The 25,690-nt window shown below is 43.8% G+C and overlaps 1 protein-coding gene across 1 annotated transcript in view; it reads left to right on the plus strand.

The window, feature by feature from the left end:
* Positions 1-25,690, plus strand: part of SFMBT2 (Scm like with four mbt domains 2) — a 219,042-nt gene that overhangs the window by 89,438 nt on the left and 103,914 nt on the right. Inside the window, exons 5-6 of the mRNA XM_008705414.2 lie at positions 17,202-17,290; positions 18,955-19,201. Of these exons, the coding sequence (XP_008703636.1) occupies positions 17,202-17,290; positions 18,955-19,201 (336 nt within the window). The remainder of the gene's footprint in view (positions 1-17,201; positions 17,291-18,954; positions 19,202-25,690) is intronic.

Below are 25,690 nucleotides of genomic sequence, written 5' to 3' on the forward strand. Positions count from 1 at the left end.
ATTAAAAAAAAAAAAAAACTTATGTCACTAGTAATTTTTCACTAGCATGTTTAAAAAATGTATAGTCATGGGGCGCCTGGGTGGCTGAGTCATTAAGTGTCTGCCTTCGGCTCAGGGCGTGATCCCAGTGGTCTGGGATCAAGCCCCACATCGGGCTCCTCTGCTGGGAGCCTGCTTCTTCCTCTCCCACTCCCCCTGCTTGTGTTCCCTCTCTCGCTGGCTATCTCTCTATCTGTCAAATAAATAAATAAAATCTTAAAAAAAATGTACAGTCAGTAAAAATGTCCTCATGTCGTGTAGGGATGCAAAGGATCTAAATCTACAATAATGAGATAATAAATCCTATTGTTAAGAGCTCGTTTTCTAGGGTCCGTGTTTTGCCAAGAAATTCTGCTTTGGAGGACTCGTTGGTAGAAGAGAGTTGGAGTTTCATTAGTATTCACAAAAATGGCAGGTTTAAAGAATTGAACCACATCTGGGGCCATGTTTTATATTCAGGCATGACTGGTGGGTCACAGGATTTGTCCATCACTGGCAGAATGCCCGCAAGCTATCGGTGCTTACGACTGGACCTAACTGATTATGTATGAAACATGCCTCTTCTCTTGAAGGACATATTCTAGATCTTCCTCACCTGCATTTTAACAAGAGGGATTTCACTGCATATCCTAAATATTTCAGATCTCATGTTGGGTGCTCACAGAATCATTCCATTTCTTTTCTCATGGTCTGGTTCATACTCAGTGCTAACACACTTTCAATGAGGCGTAATTAAAGAGGGCTTTAATTATTGTAATTAGCATGTTAATCAGATTTGCACATGAAGAAAGTAATCTTCGGTTATGTGTTTTCACAAAGTATTACTCTTTTTCAATATTTCATTCTAAGGGAAATAACATTTCATGAGGTGTAGTTGTTGGGGTAAACAGGAACTTCTGTGTTAAATCATTTATTTAAAATTGACTTACCAGGCAATATAAATCTTTTAAAGTAGACCCACAGGAAGTAGTTTTGAGAAATCTGACCCAGAACCCAAGGTTTTGTTGAGTAATCGTGTTTATGTCCTAGACTTCTAAAATAATTTGTGTTTTGCCTCTGTTTTATCCTCTTAATTATACAATACATATGTTTGGAGGAGTTATTCTAAAATTGACATTTTATACATAGTTAGCATGTAAATTAAGAGAAGTCTGTCTGTTGCAAATGTACTCGTTAGTGTATTTGTTACTGATTATAGGTCTGCCTAGTGGCTTTGAGTGTTATTTGTTGTTGAACGGGGATGAGAATAACTAGCTCATTGGTTTTTGGATGCACGAACTGAGGTGCTGTGTGTGAAGGTGTTTGGGACACAGTGAAGACTCAGGAGATGTTTTATAATCAGAATTGCTCAGCCTCATATCTGTTGGGTTGGGGAAGGAGGATAGATAAATTGCTTCCCTTTCGGAAGCTGTGTGGGGAACATATATTGGGTCCCCCGTGCTAGGCATGAGGTTGTAAGATAGAGCATGTCATCCTCGACGCTCTTCTTGCCCAGTGACTTACATCATGGCCACGTTTTAATATAATAATATATTTTTCTTCTGCAGTCATTCTTAATTTTTGGGGGTCATAGAGTCCTTTGAGAATCTGATGGACTCAATGAAACTTCTTAGGAGGGGCGTTCAGCACACATCTGCGTACTTACAATTTCGTTTTCGATTTTATGGGCTACAAGTTAAGAATCTTTGCTATAGGGGATATAATAACTGGTCAAACGGAAACTGTAGGAATGGGCCTGTCTGGGATTAGGAAATTGACTTCGCTGGTGGGCTTTTGGTTAAGAGAAATTCCTAGCAGTCCAAGTATGGTGGCCGAAGAGATGGAAAAACCAAACATGAGTTAGATTAAAGTTGGATGCAAAGGGCGGGTCTTAATCTCCACTTTCTCTTTTGGGGGTGCTTCAGGAAGGCAATGGAAACATAATGTTGCGGCTTTGGAGCAAGACTGAGTAGAAGCTAGAAGCACAGCGGATGTTTATGTCTAGTTCCTGTAAAACATCCGGAAGAGGATGACTGCTAGTGAGCAGTGAGAGACTGCATCTCTCCAGATGGCTTGGACCCCTAATTATTTTCTGAAGCATTGATGTCATGTGGTTAAAGCAAACTTGAGTTTATTGTGAGTAAGGGCCTTTGGATGCAGGGTGTGCAACCAGTGGCAGCAAGACCAACCCCAGACCTCACCTGCCAGCCTCACTTAGGATGGATTTAACCACTGGACTCAAATGACAGTGCCTGACAGAGAAAATATGTCTGTGCAGCTTGGAGCGTAGACATGGTGGGGTGTGTGCAGGGTGGAGTATGGTGTGTGGTGGAAATGTATTGTAAATACTGCCTTTGACTGTATCCTCTTAAGGAGGTCCTACCCTTTAGTTCATTGTAACAGTTGTCAAGCATGTGAAAACTCTAAAATTTAATTCAATTTTCTGTTCGTATTTGAAGCAATTACATGATCTTTGATCATTGTCTGGTCTTAGTTTCGAAATTTGGAAATGTAACTTCTAAAGCAAAATCTCCTTGATTAGTTTTTTAAATTGGTTTGTTTCCCTGCAAACCGCCCATCAGAGTGGGTGTGGTCCTGTTAGCACCAGGGCTGCTGGTGCATTTGACCCTCCCCCTCCTTCCACCCCCAGGCTTGTCCCTCCTCCTCCCCTACTCATCCTTTATTTAGCACTTGGCCCCTGCCAAGCCCTGTGCGAAATGCTTTGTGGGGGTTCTCTCACTTACTGGTCATAAGGCTCTCCCAGGTGAGTACTGTGAGAAGGCTCCTTTTTACAGGTAAGGAAACCCGGCCAGAGAGGTTAGGTCATTTTCTGATGTCACACAGCCAGTACAGGGAGCAGCTGGAATTCTACTCAGCACCATCTACAGCCTCTCATTTCCTGTGTGGCCTGGCTTCCTCAGTGGGTATCAGGTAGTCTCAGGCTTCTGGAAGATACAACCTGCAGGAACGTCTAAGGATTGATTCGTTATCATTTCCCCCTTTTCTGTGAGTGTTTTTGTTGTTTTCTTTTGATCTGCTGACCCTTTAGGATGGTAATAAGATAATGCACTGGTTGGGGTTCTTCAGAGAAAGAGAACCAATAGGACGTCTATACATCTGTAAGAAGAGACTTATTTTAAGGGATTGGCTCACACGGTTGTGGAGACATGGGGAGTCCAAAACCTGATAGAGGAGGAGACTGGGAAAGCATTGCAGTTTGAGTCCAGAGACTGTCTGCTGAAGAGCTAGAAGGAGCTTGTGTTGCAGACAGAGTCCCAAGACAGCCTGCAGGAGAATTTCCTCTCTTTTCTTGAAGATTTAAACTTTTTAGAGCAGTTTAAGGTTCACAACAAAATTAAGAAGAAGGTACAGAGATTTCCCTATGCCCTGCCCCCACATATGCCCAGCCTCTCCCATTATCAACACCCCCCGCCAGAGTGGGACCTTTGTTACAATTGATGAGCCTCCAGGGACACATCCTCCCCACCCAGAGTCCGCATTTGGTGGTAGGGTTCCCTCTTGGTATCCTACATTCCATCGTTATTGTATCATACAGAGTATGCCCTGAAATTGCTCTGTGCTGCACCTGTGCACCCCCTCCCAGCAGTCCTGGCAAGCACTGATCCTTTACGGCCTCCATCATCGTGCTTGTTCAGATGGTCATAGCGTTGGTATCATACAGTATGGAGCCTTTTCACATTGGCTACTTTCACTTGTAACATGCATTTAAAGTTCTTCCATGTCTTTCTGTTGCTAGACAGCTCATGTCTTTTTAGTGCTGAATAATATTCCATTGTCTGGATTATCCATTGACCTACTACTGAACAACATCTTGGTCATGTCCAAGTTTTGGCCATTATGAACAAAGTTGCTGTACACATTTGTGTGCAGGTTTTTGCGTGCACGTGTTTTCAGTTCCTTTGAGTAAATATCAAGGAATGTAATTGCTGGATTGTATGGTAAGGGTATGTTTAGTTTTATAAGAAGCCACCAAGGTGTCTTCCCAAGTGGCTACACCATTTTGCACTTTGACCAGCAGTGAATGAGAGTTCCTGTTGCTTCACACCCTCACCAGCATTTCGTGTTGTCAGTGTTCTGAATTTTTGCCATTCTAAAGGCATATAGTGGCATCTCGTTCTTGTTTTAATTTGCATTTGCCTGATGACATATGATGTGGAGTATTTTGTCATATGCCATTTGCCAGCTCTCTGTCTTTTCTGATGAGGTATCTGTTAAGGTGGTTGGCCCATTTTATAATCAGGTTTTTATCTGATTGTTGAGTTTTAAGAGTACTCTATATCTCAGGTAACAGTCCTTTACCAGATGTGTCTTTTACAAATATTTTCTCCTAGTCTATGGCTTGTCTTCTCATTCTCTTGACAATGTGTTTTGCAGAGCTGAAGATTTCCATTTTAATGAGGGCCAGCTTCTTTCTTTCTTTCATGCATTGTGTCTTGGGTGTTTTATCTAAAAATGCATCACTGTACCCAAGATTATCTAGGCTTTCTGTTGTGCTGTCTTCTAGAAATTTTAAAGTTTTACATTTTACATTTAGGTTTATGATCCATTTTGAATTAATTTTTGTGAAGGGTAATTTTGGTAATTTGTAATTGCACAATCTGTGTCTAGGTTCATTTTCTTTTTTGTATGTGGATGTCCAGTTCCAGTACCATTTATTGAAGAAACTGTCTTTGCTCTAATGCATTGCCTTTGCTCCTCTGTCAAAGATCTGTTGACTGAATATATGTGTATCTGTTTCTGGGCTCTCTCTTTTATTCCACTAAACTATATGTTCATTTTTTCATCAACACCACACTGTCTTGGTTACTGTGGCTTTATAGTAAGTCTTGACGTCAGGTAGCGTCGGTCCTCCAGCTTTGTTCTCCTTCGATATTGTCTTGACTGTTCTGGATTTTTTTCCTTTCTGTAAAAACTTCAGAATCATTTTGCTAATATCTATGAATTGCACTGAATCTATAGAGCAAGATTGGAAGAATTGACATCTTGACAATATTGAGTCTCCCTATCCATGAACATGGAATATCTCTTTATTCAGTTCTTTGATTTCATCATAATTCTTTCATGCTCTGGGGAGGTCAGTCTTTGGTTCTCTTCAAGCCTTCCCCTGATTCAGTGACACCTACCCACACTGGGGAGAGCAGTCTGCTTCACTCAGAGTCTTCTGATTTCTGTGTAAATTTCATCCAGAAATACCCTCGCAGAAAAATTCGGGATCATGTTTGACCAAATACCTGGGCACTTGTGTCCCAGGCATGTCCACACATAGAATAAGCCATTACAGTTAGCAGCTGCAAAAACCATTAAAAGATAGGCTGACTCATGTAATTAGATATATACAGAGGGCATGTTAATGTAAATTTTATGCAAGCTTGTTTTTTCTTTCTTTTCAAAGCTTACACCTAAGGGAAAATTTTGAATGGAAGCTATTTTGCTGCAGCAAAGAAAGTAACTTTATAGAAAGAAATAAGTCAAGTATGTGTGAGAGAGAAAGACCTGTGAGAATAAAATCTTTAACAAGAAAGTGTCTTATTCCATTGAACTTGGAGCCCCGGACCTTTGTGATATGTCAATTCAGTCTTGACAGTTTCTCTGCAGAGTGAACTAATAAAAGACCTGTAGGAAGTTTTTCTTAGTGGAGAGGAAAAAGAAATGTCTTACTCTTTGGAAGGGTATTCTTTAAAAGCAGGAACATGTTTAAAGCAATAGCAGAAATGCCTGTAAGGTGAGATATTGGCAGCTAGAGAAGAATTGGAGAGAATGTGCTCGAATGGGAGAAATTCCACATTTTATTGGATAAAAGTCTCTAACCAGAGAACAGTGATCAGGTTTTAACTTTCTCCTAATGGTTTTGAGGCTATTTATCCTCTAGGCTCTTAAAAGATTTGAGGCAGAGTAGTATGAGTTGTACGTTGAGAATGTCATAAGCAGTTTTTATCTTTATGGCTTTTGTTTTGTAAATCTTGGTCGTTTATAGCGCTAAGAGGTTTTTTAGGAACTTCAGAGAACTTTGGAGAAGCTGTTGGTCCCTAGAGGATGTGTCGTACCCTGTATTTCTTTCATTTCTACGTGATGCCCTCGTCTGAAATGAGCAGTATCAGCGTTGCCTAATGGGGCTGTCGTGCATATTCCTTCAGAAGGAGAACTCCAGAGAGATATTACATGTCTGTCCCACCTCCTAAGATGTTTATGATGCCAGCTCAATTAAATGGATGGGTCTCTGGCTTTCTGGGTTTTATGTGCTGCAACTGCAATCTAAAATGACTGCTTGTATCATGTGTAAGCAGTTGCAAGCCAGGCAAATGAAAGAAGTGGGAGTTCATTTGTGAATGCTTGTGGCGTGCTATTGAGTTAAACCATATTTTATTGTAAGGTCTGTGTAATATCCATGGTAACAGTGGTTCTTCGTCTGAATCCAACAAGTTAGGTGTCAACAAAAGATTAGTAAAACAGACACAATGCGCAAAGCCGTTGGGTCTGTCTGTCCTTCCTCCTGCGACAGAGATGTACCAAACACCTGCCGTGTGTGTTTGTCACAGGTCCTGGGCGGGCTGTAGGAACGTGAGGGGCATGGGTGGAGTGGAGACGCAGGCGCGGACTGTCTTGAGGCAGATGAGAACAAACGTGTAATAAATTGTACATCGTGTTCAGGCTGTGAGTGGAAAGACTCTGGGACTCCAGGAGGGACTATAGCTGATCCTGGAAATTAGGGAGAACTCCTGAGGAAGTGATGGTTGAGGTGCGGGTTTGCAGGAGACACAGTGGGGGGGGGGGTGTTCCTACGCCAAAGGAGGAGGATATCCAGGCCAGTAATGAGGCCGCTGGGGAAGAGTTTAGAGAAAACCAGTGTGGAGAGCAAAGGGAAGAGTAGTGGAGAGGGACCCGGTCCCGCAGGACATTGGGACAGGTTTGGGGAGTTTGACATTTATTCGAAGATTCATTGGCTGCATGAAAGGATCTCCTGTCTTGTTTTAGAAGGCTTGTGTTGAATATAATATTCAAGGTCAAGAGCTATGCAATATCTAACAAAGACTTAATATCTAATGTAAATAAAGAGCTCCTACAAATCAGTGTATTTTTTAGAAGATCAAAGCTTGATTTTTGTAGGTAACAGGTGTGAGAGGACTCCCAGACGCCCATGGACATTTGTGAAGCGGCAGTGGAATCGTGATCCCAAGGCTCGGAAAAGAGGTCTGGTCTGTAGAGATAAATCTGGCAACTGTTGCTGTTACTGTGGTTAAAGTCATGGGAGTGGATGAAATTATCCGTGGAAGGACCGCAGAGTGAGAAGAAAAGCAAGCCAGCCCAGGGCCAGGTTCTAAGTAACCCCGAAGCGTTGGAAGTTGAAGGAGATGGGTGGAGAAGGCGTGGCTGGAGAAGGAGGAAAGAAAATCCGGGTTTGGTGTCCTGGAAGCCCAGAAAGTCTTTGTTCCAGGGAGGAAGTCGTCGGTAGAGCAGTGCAGTGGGCGCGTGGTCCTCGTGGGGCAGGAGGTTGAATGGATGCAACAGTGAGTGAAGAGTGCAGTCTTCTTTGCTTACGTTTGGTTTTGGAGGGGAGCAGAGAAGTAGGGTATTGACTATTTCAAGGGAGGTTTTTATACAAGGTTGGGTGGTTCTAGGGCTTGTAGGGAATGGTTTGGCTCAGTCTTTGTTTATGCTGTGGTGATAAGCATGGTCACTGTAGTTTCACAGGGGGACAGATGGGCAGTCAGAGGGAGGCAGGCGAGGGGAAGGTGAAGGACAGTTCTCCGGATCTGGGTACAGGATGGGAAGGTGGTGGTTCTAAGTCAGGAGAACAGACATGGGGGTGGGGGTGGCTCCTTCAGACAGCGCCCCTTAATCTGCGTGTCACTGAGGGAGGCACTCCCTGCTGCTCCTGCCCCAGACGGACGGACCGCATGCTACTACCAGGAGCTGGCCAAAATGTATTATGCAATCCCCCCAAATCCCCTCAACAGTGCTTCACGGCATATAGATATATACTGATGTACTCGCCTTATTTAAACAGGCAAATAAGATGCCATCAGAGCTTATTAGAATACATTCCTTTTCCAGGGAGCTGTGACTTGTGTGAATGGTAGGAATAGCTTAACTACCAGTGAAGTGAAATCACAAAGCTACTGCTTACGCCAGATGGAGGGGTCGGTGTGCAGAAATCTGGTTTGACTCCTGAGTCTTAGGGTGATCTCAGGTGTGCTCGTTTTCTTGTTTGTATGGGCTTATGTGCGTGACACAAAGAACAGAAGTTGGGCTTGGATGTAAAAGACATGCGGAGGCTGGGAACTCTAGTATGCTCTCTAGTGTCACTTAGGAAATACCTAGCTCTGTGTGTCAACGTAAGTATTGATACAAGCCTCGTGTGTCATCTGTTCGCTATTGATCTTGTTCTAAAAAGCTTAAGCAAGTCACTGTCTTTGTGCATGATGGATCCCGTCGCGTTGGCTGTTCTTGCAAAGTTGAACGAGACAGATTGGCATTTTACCACTATATAACAGGTGATCGATTTTATAATAATGCGAGGAAGCAGGAGTAGAAGCTAAAAATGAATTGGCTACCCATCACGGTTCACATTAGGGATTATTTTCCGTTAAGGTAGGTTTCCTTTGTTGGTCCCCTTTTGTCGGTGTTTGAAGATGTGATCATTAGCATTAATTAGCATTAATATCCAACATAGGGAGAGGCGGTTAAGGGATTGGAAGGCTAAAGAGTATCATCACGCTCTGGAAGAAATTTTTTTTCCAATTATAATTTCTGAAATTAATAAAATATTATTAACCATGTGGTTTTTATACCCATGGCCGTCATTTTGTATCTGAGATCTGATGTACAGGTGTATTAAAAGTTAAATTTGGATTGTCAGAAATTTGTGTATAATTAAAGCATCATTTTGCAATATTTCATACTCGTTCTTCTAAAGGAAGACTGAGTATGTTTATATAAACATTTTTATAATATTTTTTATTATGTTAGTCACCATGTACATCCCTGGTTTTTGATGTAAAGTTCGATGATTCATTAGTTGCGTATAACACCCATTTGAATGCATTAAAGAGGGAGCGATGGAGAGCATTATCGAAGAATACTTCACTGTTCACCAGCGTCGAGGCCCGTACCCCTAGAGCAGTAGGTGCCGGGAAGTCTTTTCTCATTTAATGCTTACAACCGCCCAGTGACGTCGTCCCCATGAAAAGTCACGTATGACCCTATAAGAAGCTAATTTCAACACGGAGGAACTCTCCCCCTCTCATTCCCAATATTGGGGAAAATTCTGAGCAATGTGTAGAATGTTCAGTAGCAGAGGGCTTTCTTGTTAGGAGTCTGTGGACATACCAACCAAGGTTTTAATGATTATAATGGCCTAAATAGTCCATGTTTTAGGGATGTAGACTATTCTGAGGTTCACACCACTCACTGTTCCTATTTCAGCTGAAAGTCATCACCCTCTGTCGGTTCCTTCCAACAGTTCTTAGATTGTGCTTTTGCGACATCCTGCTCTCCAGAGCAAACTAATAATATTCCTTTTTGTAATTGTTCAAGTGTATTTATCTAACCGAATGAGTCCTGGAAGGTTAGATCGGGACTCCAGTCTACAGATGGAGAGTGTCAAGGAGTGTGTGTGCGCGCATGCTCGCCCGTAAAGATAATTTTTGCGGCATTTTTCACGAGTTAACATCTTCGTCTACATTGTATTTATTCCTGAAGATAGGGATGCTTTATTGTATGTGGTCCATTGCATAGTAGGAGCTTATCCATCCTGCTGACCTGTTGAGTCATTTTGTGATCTGTCCTTCTGTTTGTGGGAACAATTTAATTTGAACCTGTTTGAAAAATCAAGGTAGACTCTTTCCTCTGAAAACATCCAAGGGAAAGAATTTTATAGTCTTTTATTCTTAATAGTTGGTGTAAGTGCTTCCGTTTATAATTCACGGTTGACTGTTGGCCACTTCTTTTCTTTAGCGAAGTCCGTGCTGAAGAATAGCTTCCTGATAAGTCAGAGGCTACTGCCTGACACCTTATTGTAAGGCCCAGTTCTGCTGTGAGCTGGGAGTTTCTGTGGATGGAGCACTCTTACTTATCTCTTCTTCCTCCAGAGACCACATTAAGGTGCTAGTAAAGGAAGAAAACATACATAAACCAACAACAGAAAGAATTGAAGAGAGACCAGTGCAGAAAAGAAATTTCAAATAATGTTCCTGCAGCTTGAAAGCTCACAATGGTTTGGTGACTGCCAAAGCTTGGTGGGGACCGCTGCAATCCCGCACTTGGTTGGGGGGGACCTTGGAGCCCCTGCAGTGCTGGGTGGGTGGGAGTCCTAGGTGGGGCTGGGAATGGCAGGGTTTAATGGGGTGCCTGTGGTCAGAACACTTTCCAGGCTCTGTGTCCCCCACCCTATTGGGACAACCGAGGACTAGAGACCACGTGTATCCTCTGGGTTCATCGCTGCAGAAACGGATGAAGTGTCTGGGGAGAACAGGAGAGGCCAGTTTGGGGGTTTGCTTCCCAGATGGGAGTTACCTAACGTCCACTCTGAGTCAGAAGCCCCTGCTCCAGGACAGAGTCTTCCCTTCAGGTTTTCTGTGGTCTCCAGTTGGAGTGTGATGCATGACCACGGGCCACCAGACACCCCAGGAGAGCCTCTGATAGGAGAGAGAAGGAGGGAGGTAAACCACAAAACAACCTCCCCAGAGATGCAGGGCATACAGGTGGAAAAAATCCTCTGGTTACTGTATCGAGAGGTTTTGAAAATGGCAGAGAAAGTTCTAGAAGAAGGGAACAACCAGAGAGCAAGACGGAACCCCAAATATGACCGACAAAATAAATTCAGAGAAGCTTCGGTTGGAAGTAAGTGGAGAAATTGCCATGAAGAACAAAGAAGCCTCCGTGTGTTTTCACTCTGAAGATAGGGGAATGCTTGGCTTTTCTTTTACCTAGAGTAGATCTGAGTGAAAGTGGCTCACTTTCCCGTGAGTGGAAAGGTATGACGCAGCCCGTCTTCCCCGAGGACCTGTCTGTGCAACCTGGTGACACGGACAGAGAGGGGAGTGTGTTCCTCTGACTTCACCGCGGGTCTCAGTGTTCAGGGTCTGCCTGAATGGGCAGCTCTGATGGGCAGCTTTGTACGGCAGACCAGTGTCCACAGCAGACAGCCTCCTTGAGAAGTGAGGAATCATTAAATTCTCTGTGTTTACGTGAGCTTGATGGGCCTAGAAGTCCAACACGACTGGTGTTTTCCCAAATCCTGAAAAAAAAATGATGATGATCTTCTGCCTTTTATTTGGAACCTTTTTTTTTTTTTTTCAAAGTAATCTCTAACGCCCATTGTGGGGCTCGAACTCATGACCCAGAGATCAAGAGTCATGTGTTCTACTGACTGAGCCAGGCAAGTGCCACCCTATTTGGAACCCTCTTTATAGATAGCTCTGTAATGCCCATAATGCTGTTGTGGGATTTGGGGGCCGTCTCTGAATGTCTTCGCCTACAAGCATGTGTGTGCACGTGTGTGTTTTCTTTTTCTGAAACTCATGTTCATGATTGCTTTCTTCAGTGAGAGAGGGGTTCCTCCCCAAAGCGAGGTGTTAAAATGAGGAATGTATCTTGGATTTTTTAAAAAGCTTAGTTGAATAAAGTATATATATTATCTATGCTAAGTCTATATAATATTAAACCTGAATAGAATCTTGAAAACATGTTCATGAGAAGGTTGTACAAAGATCCTGATTTTCTTCTTCTTTTTTTTTTTTAAAGATTTTATTTATTTATTCGACAGAGATAGAGACAGCCAGCGAGAGAGGGAACACAAGCAGGGGGAGTGGGAGAGGAAGAAGCAGGCTCATAGCAGAGGAGCCTGATGTGGGGCTCGATCCCATAACGCCGGGATCACGCCCTGAGCTGAAGGCAGATGCTTAACCGCTGTACCACCCAGGCTCCCCCTGATTTTATTCTTCTTATGCATAAATAATCTTCTTGTGAGGGACGCCTGGGTGGCTCAGTCGGTTAAGCATCTGCCTTTGGCTCAGGTTATGATCCCAGGGTCCTGGGATCGAGCCCCACATTAGGCTCCTTGCTCAGCAGGGAGCCTGCTTCTCCCTCCGCCTCTGCCTGCTGCTCCCCCTGCTTGTGCTCTCTCTATCTCTGTCTGCCTCTCTGACAAATAAATAAAATCTTTAAAAAAATAATCTTCTTATGAACTCCTAGGATTGTCTCTGTGTAAGCTAAAAACATGTGGAAATGATTACAATGTTATGGACAAACTTTTATCCATCTGCTCTGTTTTCATCTTAATCATTTCTTTCTTGCTGTAGAGTTCACATTCAGTGTCGTTGGGTGTGTGGTATGTTGCAGGTCTTCCAAAATTCAACGCGTGAATCATCTGATGGAAAAGACCACAGGGCAAGGCATTGGTTATCCTATTTGAGAAAGATGGTTCTTACATCCATGATAGTTGATTTTGAGTCTTTGAGGAGAGATGTTCTGTAGTAAATGAAAATTATTAGTCTTAGAATTTCTTTCTTTTTCTTTTTTTAAAAAAATATTGTATTTATTTATTTGACAGAGAGATAGCCAAGGAGAGAGGGAACACAGCAGGGGGAGTGGGAGAGGAAGAAGCAGGCTTCCAGCAGAGGAGCCTGATGTGGGGCTTGATCCCAGGACTCCGGGATCACGCCCTGAGCTGAAGGCAGACGCTTAACGACTGAGCCACCCAGGTGCCCCATAGTCTTAAAATTTCTAGTTAGAAACTTATGTGGACACCCAGGAAAGTAGAGATCACCTTCTATTGCAATGAATTCTGAGGACTTTCTAGGCAATTTTTATTGTACTAAAATTTAGCTGAATTCAACATTACTTAAAATAAGCGTGTTGACTGAGAATTGTAGACTTCTTAGGCATATATATATATATATATAGCGGTATTTTTTGTAATAGATTTTACATTTGAACATTTAGAGTTTGGAGAACTAAATGTTGACTGAAACAGTTTTTTCTTTAAAAGTCACAGTATTTGGGATGCCTGGGTGGCTCCGCTGGTTAAACATCTGCCTTCGGTTCAGGTCATGATTATCCCGGGGTCCTGGGATCGAGTCCTGCATCGGGTTTCTTGCTCAGTGGGGAGTCTGCTTCTCCCTCTGCCTGCCACTCCCCCTGCTTGTGCTCTGTCTCTATCGAATAAATAAATGAAATTTTTAAAAAAAAAAACACACCAGTATTCCTGAGGACTGTTTCCTTTCTACTTCTTAATCAAAAGCTATTGGTGTATCTTTACAGCTAAGATACATTTTTTCAGGGAGAGTAATTTGGCCAGACACTCTGTGGCACATCAAAGATGCTTCAGAGCCTGGCACGGAGACATTAATGGATAGTTATAGGGCCTCTGAACTGGAGGGCTCACAAGGTATAAATTTCAGAAGCATCTCTAGTGTTCTCTTACTGTAACTCAACCCACTTCAATTTCAGCATCGTACGATGTCCTCATAGGGTGATGGTTTATTTAAAAATTTTTAATTTAAATGTTCACTTTGATTATGTGGATCTTAGAACCAACCCTTAAGTGAACAATTGGACTTTCTTCCTGTAGTGGATATGGACATAAAGTCTGTCGAGTATAGGACCATTTTTCACTCAACTGTCCTGATGGTCATTTTTTGGTAAAGAACTAGGGAATGCATATTTACTGGGTATACTTGTATATTGTCCTCATCTTGAAATTTTTGGTTAAACAGTCATTTTCATATTGTCTGTATCACGCCTACAGTTTAAATTACTGATTTATCTGTATGCGAAATCTTTGAGACTCATAGATTCCTGTGGAAAGACTCCTAGTAGGATTGGCGGCTGCATACTTGAGTTTGAAGCTGGGGGTGACCCTTGTATTTTCTATGACTTTGGGAAAAGTTAGTTAGAAGCATCACCCTCAGAGCACTGTTAGGATGATCGCAAGATGCAGAGTAAGTTAAAGTTATGCTTGTAAAGTATAAGGTGAATACAGATTTTAATTCATTTGTTTTGTGTGCCATTGCCTTTTGGTCTTCTCAGTAACTGTGGGCATGCAGGAGGGCTGTCTCCGTCTGTTCACCTGCTGTAACAAAAATACCACACTCTGCAGGCCTTATAAACAACAGAAGTTTGTTTCTCAGAGCTCTGGAGGCTGGGAGTTCAAGATAAGGCACCACCAGATTCCACTTCCTGGGTCAGAGTTGGTTTCTTCTGTTGGAATTTCACATGGTGGGAGGGTGGAGGAAGCTCTCCGGGGTCTCATTTATGAGGGCACTAATCCCATCAGGAGGGCTCCACCCTCGCGACCTCCTCTAAACCTAATTACCTCCCCAGGGTCCCACCTCCTGATACAGTCACACTGAGCATTAGGATTCAGTATGAATTTGGGGGGGGCACAGAAATCGTTTAGTACACAGCAGGGGGTTAATTTAGAAATGGGTAGAGCATTGAAAAATGGCAGCTACACTTTCTAATGACAGAAAAGGACACAGTAACAGTTCTGCCCCAAATATATGCATTAGCTTATGAGTGTGTCTGTTGAAAATAAGGAAAGAGGGTATTTTATCTGAGCAAAAGGTCTGGTGGTAGAAACTGATGAACTATTTGTGAATTTCCCTGATGGCTAATGATTTTGAACATTTTTTCATATGTCTGTTAGCCATTTGTATGTCTTCATTGGAAAAGTGTCTGTTCATATCTTCTGCCCATTTGTTGATTTGATTATTTGTTTCCCGTGTATTGAGTTTGAGAAGTTCTGCAAGTTGGTACAGCCACTTTGGAAAACAGTGTGGAGGTCCCTTAAAAAGTTAAAAATTGAGCTACCCTGTGATCCAGCCATTGCACTACTGGGTATTTACCCTAAAGATACAAATGTAGTGAAGAGAAGGGCCATATGCACCCCAATATTCATAGCAGCATTGTCCACAATAGCTAAATGAAGGAGCCTAGATGTCCTTCAACAGATGACTGGATTAAGAAGATGTGGTCCATATATACAATGGAATATTACTCAGCTATCAGAAAGAACGATTACACAACATTTGCAGCAAATGGACGGGACTTGAGAAGATAATGCTAAGTGAAATAAGTCAAGCAGAGAAAGAATTATCATATGGTTTCACTCATTTATGGAACATAAGAAGTAGGAAGATCGGTAGGAGAAGGAAGGGAAGAATGAAGGGGGGTAAACAGAAGGGGGAATGAAGCATGAAAGACTATGGACTCTGTGAAACAAACTGAGGGCTTCAGAGGCGAGAGGGTGGGGGAATGGGATAGGCTGGTGATGGGTATTAAGGAGGGCACGTATTGCATGGTGCACTGGGTGTTATACGCAAGTAATGAATCATGGAACACTACATCAAAAACTAAGGATATACTGTATGGTGACTAACATAACATAATAACAGATTATTATAAAAAAAAAGAAACTGATGAATGGGTGAGTTGCTGCTTGTTAATAAGCAGGACCGTGATTATTGCATCATACGGCAGAAAGCTGGACTTTGCAGCCTTGTCTGGATCCCCTTCGTGTTGTCTGAATTCTTCCACTTTGATTTTGCTCTTGGTCTTATGATCCTTAACGGGCGAGGGAGGGCTATTGACCGAGATGCAGGTTGGTGATGGGACTAGCTGGTGTTGCTACTGTTTGCCCTTCTGTTGGCAATCATGCCAATGCACGTTCGCTGTTTCAGTCTGAAATTTGTGGGAATGAACAATAAATAGTTGGTGAGAGTGTGTAATAATTTAATATACACTTACAATGAAACAAGAGCTGCTTATTAATTGCGTGGTATGTATTTTCTTTAATCCTCCTAGCAGCTCATAAGCAAAAATGTTGTTAGCACAGTTGTGCTGATGAGGAAAGAGTATAAGATAAATTGGGTAAATTACTCAAGGTTATAGCCAGCGATGGCAGAACCCGCGATGGAGCCCAGATCTCTCTCATGCCATCACTTTGCTTTTCCCTCTACACCACTGTGGCCTCGTTGCCTTCTGTGATAACTCTGTTCCTTGAGGTTTGAGGGAGAAATTGTTGCATCCTGCCTTTGCAGAACCCAAGCAATGTGCCAACCAGTTGCGTCTGTAACCTTTCACAAAGGCAAAGTATTGGATGTGTTCTAGGCACTGCTCACCGGCCTGCTGGCTCTCCACGTGATCTGCAGAGTGGGTGGGTGGACGGGAATCTGGGCCATGCTGCTCGTGTGTTGCTGGCTCCGTGAAGCCTGTGATGCCCCGGGAAGGCTCAGGGTCTCTCCTGGGCATGGACGTCACCTGGTGAAGCCTTTGGAGATCCGTAATTTGGGGATGTGCCAGGAAGTTACCTGTTTCTCTAGTGTCGGTTTCTAAGCACTTGGAGATTGTTGGCTTCCAAGTCTGAAATTTCTTTCTTCAAAGATGTCTCGGATACATTCCTGCCTTGCTCGCGGTGTGGTCCCCACTGTTTGGGGCCCCATCCCTGTTGTTCTCGGAGAGCTGTAGCAGCTTCTCACCTGGGTTTCTCTGCCATTAGCCTCTTTTATTTCCACTCAAGCCTCTGTGCTATTTTCAGATCCGTTTTATGCAGAGATTTCCTGTTGATTCAATGTGGCTGCTTTGTGGGCTGACGCTCGGCGTTGTTTCCCAGGGTCCTGCGCTCAGACTGGGCCGGAGTCGGCCGGTGACTGTGCTGCCTTCGTCCCCTTCCTCCCTCCCTGGGCCAGTCTCCTCTGCTGTGTCTCTCAGTCAGAAAGTCCCTTCTCCTCTTCTCTACCTGCAAAATCCTTCCGTGTAATGTAGAGCCCACTGTTCTTTTTCCACCTGGAGGCTGTCCTCTGACTTCTGTCCGTCACTGATCTCTTCCTCCTTGGAAACTCCCCCCCCCCGAATTCTGTGCTTTACGATATCTTCTTTTCGCTCACAGAAGTTTCTGAGTAGATTTTCATTAAACTTCAGGGCCCCCTATTCTTTAATCTCTCTGATGCCCAGCAAAATAAGGGCACGCGGTAGGCGTGAAGTCACCCGTGGCGGACGGGTTTCTTGTCGCCGTGTTAGCTCTCCAGCGTGGTGCTTAAAATGAAGAAAACAATCGAAATAACACATGTGTACAGAGAAGTGGTGTGATTTTAAACTTAACCTGATACCCCCCTGCTGTGCTGAAGTGTGTGTTTTTTCTTTTTCTTCTTTTGTCTTGCCAGCAATCAAAGAGAAGTACACAGACTGGACAGAATTCCTCATTCGTGATTTGACTGGTTCCCGGACGGCACCTGCCAGCCTCCTGGAAGGTGTATGTATTGTTGTTATTCACTATTCTGTGTCCGAAGCCTCACGGTTACATGAACACCTTTGCCTATATCCTTCGGCGGGTATACGTGTCCATGTGGATATCTCTGTCCAGACAGCCTAACTTCCTGTTTTTTCCTGAATTGTTTAGGTTAATGATTCTCATGGCACGGAAACATCTTCACCTGTGATACAATCAATACGTGGAAAATTGTGTGTGAACACATTTTTTAATAATACTATGTTAGGGTATCTTTCCACTATCCTGTGCGTGTAAGGCTCTGTCCTATATTTGTGAATATAAATAAAATCCAGGAGAAGACCTGTTCTGTAGAGATGGCCACGAAGCAGATGCGTACTCTGTTACAGTCTTGGAGCATGCTGATAAACGGTTCCATCGACTGTTCCGTTCTGGATGTGTAACCTCACGCTAACAACGCACACGTGTTGAGTAATAATTGAATTAGCCTCCCTTATGAAAACAAGAGGAGAATTGGCTAATCATATTTCAGTGTGTTTAAAGTATGTGTAAGGTACCGAAGAAAAACCAGTTTAATCTGCAGTCTCGATGGTTCATTTGACAATAATTTTATGATAAAGCGTTTTAATATTTACTATATATATTAGAACAGAAGGAGCATGGAGCACTGTACTGTCATAAATAATTACTGAGTTACCAAATCTGTTTGAGGAATGGCCCCTCAAAAATGGGGAAACATAGTAAATAACAGGAATACGATGTGGATTTTGATGATATCATTATTCTCTTAACGTTAACTATGGATTTCCCTCCTCTCATAAATGACATGGACTTTTGGAGCACTGCTGTCTAATACACAGTTATCTGGTTTTGTTCTGTGAAGATTTTGCTTATCTTAATGGCTCCTAATGTGTTTGGTTAACAAATCAAAATAATGATTCTTCACCCTTTCGGAAGGACAAATTGTCTTACTCTGTTCATTCTTCTTTTTTTTGAAAACATAATTGCCTACAAGGCTGACTGAACAAACACCCTTTTCACGTACTAACATATGCTGAGAAGGTTCCTTATATGGGGCAGTAATTATATGTATATATGTGTATATATATACATTCTCTAAACCAACGATCGGATCAAGTGTAGAAATAACTTCACATAAATGTCTAATGTCGCTGATCCTTAATGTGAATTAGACATGTCATTGGCACATAGTCATGCTTTGCTCACATGAACTATGAGGGAGTCTTAACCATTAGCGTGGTAGCCATTGTAAGATGAATGTCTATTGAGTCATGGGGTAAGTTGATAGCCCCATAGTCTATGGGAAAATATACATTTAGCTACCACATATTTTCTAGCGGGAGGCCAATTTGGTGGAACTCTTCTTAAAAGCATGCTTATTTCTGACAAATGCAGTTTTATCTGGGAAGGGTGATTTGTTTGGTGAGAACTGAGCACAAACTGTTATGTTCTGTTTACTTGTGATTCTTGTTGTTGGACAGAGGGCTGGGTGGAATGAACGTGTGTGTGGAAGGAGCGGGAAGAGGATGGGGGTGGAGGGAAACACCAGACTGTTTGCCAGTAGCTTGGATGATGGTGTGAAAAAATATTATCTTCTGCTGTCATCTGTTTCCATGAGAACCTTAAAATAAAGTTTAAAATAAGGAGTTTTGCTTCTGTTTAAACAGCCTCTGCGAGGGAAAGGCCCTATAGACCTCATTACAGTTGATTGCTTAATAGAACTTCAGGATTCTCAGAGCCCTTTTCAGTACTGGATAGTTAGTGTGATTGAAAATGTTGGAGGAAGATTACGCCTTCGCTATGTGGGATTGGAGGACACTGAATCCTATGACCAGTGGTTGTTTTACTTGGATTACAGACTTCGACCAGTTGGTTGGTGTCAAGAGAATAAATACAGAATGGACCCACCTTCAGGTAAGGGCCAAAGCTTTTGCTGCTGCAAAGTATTTTGGAAAAAGATGTAATATTTTCCTGGATGTGTCTCTTGAGAGTTTGTTAGCTCCTGGTGGTATCTTTTACACATGTGTATGTGAATCTTAAACATTTTAACCTGAGAATACTCTTCTATGGGAAATAGAACTCAAGACCTCAGTTAGTAGTGTTCTAAAAGGAGAAAGTGGTGGAGGCTGTGGTGAAGCTGATCTCGTTCCTTTGGAAGCACTGATTCACAAATGAAAGATACAATGCACTGGAACTTGGTCATAGTCTCCCTTTTTCCTTAGAAATTTTGACAGTCTTGGAAGACACGCTGTCTGCCCATAATCCTCCATTCATGCACCTATCCATTCATTTATCCATCCATCTCCATTCATCCATATCCCTCCCTCCATCTGTCCATCCACGCGCTTACCCACCTATCCATTTACTCACCCATTCCTCCAATCTCCCAGCCTCCCACCCATCCCCACCCATCCTCCAACCATTCCTCCAGCCGACTGTCCAACCAAATGCTTATCGTTATATAATCTGTCCTGGCCTGGAAATAACACATTTCCTGGCACGTCATGGATTTTAATTCGCTTCAAACGCCCTGTCACATGACTTTCCAAGCCTTCGTTGGATAGAAGAGTGCATTATGCTTTCTGACATACCTCACTGGGCAAAAGTCTCACTGTTCACAAACTAACCATTCTTGAATGTTGACCACGTGCCAGGTGATTTTACATCTGCTGTGTTGTTTGTTTTGATTACAAAAAAGCGCTACATGTTTGGTGTGAATATTTCCTTTTCCAGCAGAGGAAATTTGAGACTGAGGTTAAGCTAAGTGTCCCAGGTCATCTAATTTGGAGAGGGGGGATATACTGTAGTTCAAATTCTTAGGCCCCTTGCTCCTTTCTTCCCATTCCCCCTGCTGCCCATACTGGCCTTACCAACCTTTTGATGGGTATCCTCAGAACAAAAAACGTTGGATCCTTATGGAATTAAAGATGCCAAGGTAGAGATATTAATTTCTTCCAGAGATTGCTGTTTTTCATTCTCATCAGTTTCACCAGGTGTATTGGAAGTGAAGCACTAAGTCCTTTGTTAAAATTGCCAGAGACTTTTTTCTCCCCTATTAGTTGCCAGTGCTGGTCTGGAGTACATGAAACTGGGCACTTAACATTTTTCCTTTCTGTCACTCAACGGCTTTAACTGAAAAAAAAGGTTCTTGGTTCTGTATGTCATGTATTTGCATTTGTGTTGAGTTTGACAGGCATATAGACACGTAACATGGTATTTTATTAGTAGTATTGTTGTCAACATTTTGAGAAGCAGCCAGGAAATCCATTTATACCCTGAGTAATTTTGGACTATGATGACAAACAAAGGGCCTGTCAGTGTTGAGAAAAGATCTAAGCTCACATTTGCCTTGGGATTCATAACCTCGCAGGAGAAATTTACTTTGTGTGGGAAGCTGGGTGTATAAATCTTAGCTTAGTATCTAATTGCTTTATAAATTTTAGGAGATCCCTATATTTGCCAGTGTGAACATTTGTAGCAAAGCAAAGGATTATTAGTGGCTTCTTAGGTTCTGTTCAGTGTTCCTTTGCTGTGAAGTCATGGGACTCATACTCAAAAGCAAGAATGGAAAGTGTCACCATAGAAACTTGGGAAATATTTGCATAGGAGAGCTCTCTCTCTTTTGTAGATAATTTAATGTCTTTATAAGATAAGAATAAATTGTGTTTACTTGTCCTAGTAATTTTCTGGACATGAGTTGTCCATTTCACGGAAGAATTCGTGGGTGTCCTTAAAGAACTTGGAGAAGGCATTCATTGTTAAGAAGTCATTTTCCCAACATTTAAATTGTTGGCGAGAGACGTTTTGCATGGGAGGAGAAAAATAAAAGGCAAAAGGACACTCCAAGTGTGGCCTTTACTTCTCTAGATACAATAGTTGCAAGATAAAAACTGGATTCTCTTGCCTCGTTTAGCAGAACAGCATGTGGGGCCGTGATTATTACCCGTGTGTTTTATTATTTTTTGAAGTTTTTATTTAAGTTCTGGTTAGGTGATATACAGTGTTATGTAAGCATACAATACACCGAGTCAGCACTTTTGTACCTCACCCGGTGCTCACCACGGCAGGTGCACTCCCTCACCCCCATCGCGTTTCCCCCATCCCTCCACCCACCTCCCCTCTGGTCACCAGCAGTGTGTTCTCTAGAGTGAAGACTCTGGTTTTTGTTTTTTGTTTTTTGGCTTTTTATTTGTTTGTTTGTTTTTTGTTTTTGTTGAGGGAGCTGGAGTGAAGGCAGGAAAAACAGCGTGGTGCGAGAACCATGCAGAAGGGCTCTGTTCCAGGCATTTTGCCTTGTACAGGTAGAATGCAGTCGTCAGGTCGGACTTGTAACTGGCATTATTTCAGGCATTGTTCCAGCCCCTGCGTCTTGCAGTCGTGAGTCTGAAGCCTCGCAGTTAAACGACCTGGTGGTTCAAGGTCACACTAGTGAAGCAGGGTTGCAGCTAGGACGCTGGTGTCCAAACTCCCAGCCCAAGTCTCCTTCTCCTGCGTTACACTGACATTGGGAGGTCTAAAAAAGAAACGGGGAATAGAAAGGGTGATTTTTTTCCCATAAATTAAGTCAGCTTTAACAGCCAGGCTGGTGTGGAGGAGCCCCTTTCCCTCAGTGTTGAACAGAAGGCCAACTGCAGTCGTTTAGGGATTTTCCGGCACATTGGCCTCCCCCGTGATCCACCGGGCTGCTAAGCATGCCCCATCTTCAGGGTGCTGTTCTTCTCGATGTGGCGTGGCCCACCCCTCTCACTTTGTCCACACCTGAGAGGATTTTCATAGCCACTCGTACTGAACATCTGGGTCTGTATCTCTGCTCTCTCCCCAGTGCCTGACACTGTGCCTGGCATGTAGCAGGTGCACAGTGAATGTTCATTGAATGAATTGACTGAATAGAAAGTTGGGTATGTCTACAGGGAGGGCAGGAACCAGCCAAGTCCACCTTCCAGGAGCCAAATAATCGATGGGGCTTTGGAAGCCAATCTGGAGGGGGAGGCCCTGGAGTGAAGACACCCCCAGAATGGTGAGGGCTTGCTGCCCTCTTTGCCCCTGATGTGGGAGGGAGCTTTTGAAGACAGGGTCAGATCAAGCAGAGAGGCTCCCAGCATGGCTGCAGGACCTACTCTGTGCACAGGAATACGGTCTTGTGGGTTTCATGATCATGTTTGTTCCTCTGGAGGAGCTCATGTGTGCCTCCAGCTGGAGGAAGCTGGCAGAGCAAGAAAACATAGACTTGGAGCCAGGGTCTGAGTTAGCTTCTCCTTGCACTTCTGTTCCTCGCTACAGAGCCGTGGGCAGTCCCTCCACTTTCCTCCTCTGTGAAATGGGGGTGAACAGTACATTTGCTGTGCTGCTGAGTGTTACAAGGTCCCGCAGGGGATTGCCGTTTTCTGGGTATTCAATCTGTAAACAGAGTTTTATGGTTATATTTGGTTTTCTAAGAAATTTAAGTAGGTCGTTGAGGTCAGGAGTTTTTTAGAGACCCCACCTGCTTTCATATTTCTGGATGCTTAGAAAGCACCGTAGACACAGATGGTTTTCTCGCAGTTCTGGGGGATGGAAGACGCAGGTGAGGGTGTCGGCAGGGTTGAGTGCTGGGGGGAGCCTACTTTCTGATTTGTGGATGGCCTCTTCTTTATGTGCACATGGAGAGAGAGAGAGAGCTCCGGGGTCTCTTTTAATAAGGGCACTAATCCCATCATGGGGACCCCACCCTTATGATCTCATCTAACCTTGATTACCCCCTGAAGGCCCCATCCCCAGATACTGTCCCGTTGGGGGTTAGAGCTTCAACATATCCCTTGTGGGGAGACATGAACATTCAGTTTGTAGACTTCCCAACATCTGTTAACAACCACGGACCAGTCTTTGCTCACTGGCAAGAGATGGAAGCAGTGGTGGTTGCAGGGTGCGTGAAGAAGGGGATCTCCCCTCTAGGCCTTCATTTAGTCAGAGGCCGCGAGCTGGTGGTCTCTCACCCCTCTCCTGCTTTCTGCAGCTCTTGCCTTTGCAAGAGCAGGCCAAATGCTCGCTCGGAAGGGGATCGCCTCATTTTCACATAGGCTTCTAGTTAAAGATGGATCAGGCCCGGTTTTAATTGCTTATTACTTCCCCACCAACAGAAATAGACATGATACACTCTATTAAATTACCTGCAACACAATCATTTTAAGAAAATGGTTTATGTTCTTTTAATGGTGCTATTTATTGTCCATAAACTTGCCGGTGTAACCAAGCACCTGTCTAATGAAACACACACATGGAATGTTGTGCTCTGCTTATTGAAACCATTAGGTGTTTGGCTTTTGCAGGCAGTTGAGCATCCTGAAAAAACCACATTTGATTTTCACCTTTCCACTTTCGCCATGGGGTTACAGTCCGTATTAGGGCTTTATAGCCTCAGAAAGAAGACAAAGGATCTTAAAATTGTAGGACAGAGACCCAGGTCCTGTGGAACCTGGGTTTCTTGGTCTCTTCAGGCTGCTACAGAAAATAAACAGCACAGACCTGGCGGCTCATCACCGGCAGCATTTATTTCTCACACAGTTGTGGAGGCTGGAAATCTGACATGCAGCCACCCACAGATTTGATGTCGACTGAGGCCCCAGCCTGCTTCCTGGGTCACCGAGGGTCGCCTTCTTGCAGTGTCTTCACATGGTGGGAGGGATAAGGGGGCTCTCTGTGGTCTCCTTTGTAAAGGGCACTAATCCCACTCATGGGGGCTCCCCCCTCATGACCTCCCAAAGGCCCCACCTCCTAAGCATCACTTTGGGGGTTAGGATTTCAACGTACAACGTTGCAGCGGACAGCAACATTCAGCCCGTAGGCGCTAGGCTTCTGGTTTGCTGAGAGAGAGAGAGAGACAGCATCAGGAGGACTGGGGGCTCGGCTTTCTGGGATGACGCAGTGAGCCCAGGGGTGCCCTGCCAGGTGTGTGTGCACACAGGTGTCAGGAAGGGCAGCGAGCGTCCCCACAGGGGTCTGTAGGTCACCTGGCTCCGTTCTGGGAGTCTGGGTCGAACTCCAGCCAGCTGGGCTTTTGCTCTGCTCTTGCATAGTTTTCTTGAACCACCCTTCTCTTACCTCCTCTCTGTCTCGGGGGCTCCCCTGCCCCCAGATTGTGGGAGATCAGGTGCCAGCATGGTGCACCTTCTGCCTTTTCCCCACCCTTCCTGTCTTGTCTTTGGCAATCACCATCCTTTCTCATGACTTGGTTCTCCTTTTACTACCATGCCAAGGCTGAACTCCCTGTTGACCAGCTTCCAGGTCCCTGGGAAAGTGAACTTGTTCTCGCATGCTCGGGAACTCTAGGCTCTTGTGTGTTGTTTCCGTCGTGAGCCCCTCGTGACCTGCTGCCCTTGGTGTCCTCAGGGCTTTGCCTCCCAGAGTCCTCTGAGTTGCCTCCCCTCCACTGAGATTTTGATACTGTGCCCCTGAGCTGAACCATCTTCCCATCCTCATGGGAAAATTCAGAGGGCTGTGAGCTGGTCTCTCTTCCTCCTTGGTGGGACCCCTGTGATGAGCGATTTCTCCCTCGGCACCCCGTTTACCTGTGGATATTGGAGGGACCATTCATCCACTTTCTGCACGGGTGTTAACTGGGGCCTCACTGTGTTCCCCCAAATATGTCAGAAGCTACTAAGAGGAATCACATTCTATTCTTGTTCTGATATAGAAATGCCAAATTGGGAAAAAAAAAGAACTCCCCCGAGTCAGGAGAGTATAAATAAAAGTCTAAAAAAGATTATAGACAATATCCACAGTAGAGCCTCTCTTGTCATTAATAGCCCTTTATGGGACTTTGTGTAACCAACCATGAGTGACAGGGGGCTGTGCCTTGATAACCAGACTCCTTCCGGCTGCTTCTCTCTCCTATCGTAATTATGGGAGTCTGAAAAGACTCAATAAACTGTTCGAAACACAAGAGCTTCAGGCTCAAGGTGAGTTCAGAAGCTGTGGGCATCGAAATATACGGCTGCGTGCTAAAAAGCAGACATGCAAGAAATTAAAAATATAGCCCCAAAGGTTTAATGTTGCCTTTTAACTGTGCTTGAATTCATATTCACGTCCTAACTGTCTGTCTGGAGTAGCCTGGGTTGATATAGGGAAGGTATAAACATATCTCCTTCAAGTGAGTGCTTCTGCAAATCCTATTTTGATAAGGTCTTAAATCCATTGAGATCAGATCATAAAATCCCCCTGCAGTCTCAGCAGTCGGGGAAAACAGTGCTCAACAAATTTTTTCTTTCCGTTTTGCATTCAGCCAGAGTCACCTCCGTTCGTAAATCCCTCTGCCCAGCCCCCCACCCCCACCCCACCGCCTGGGGAGGCGGGGAATATGGGCAACATGCGGGGTGTTAGCAACATTTCAAGTGTAAATATTAAACTTGGTTGGTAAATTTTAATTTA

Source organism: Ursus maritimus, unplaced genomic scaffold, assembly GCF_017311325.1.
Source record: "Ursus maritimus isolate PB19 unplaced genomic scaffold, ASM1731132v1 scaffold_31, whole genome shotgun sequence".
Taxonomy (NCBI): Eukaryota; Metazoa; Chordata; class Mammalia; order Carnivora; family Ursidae; genus Ursus; species Ursus maritimus.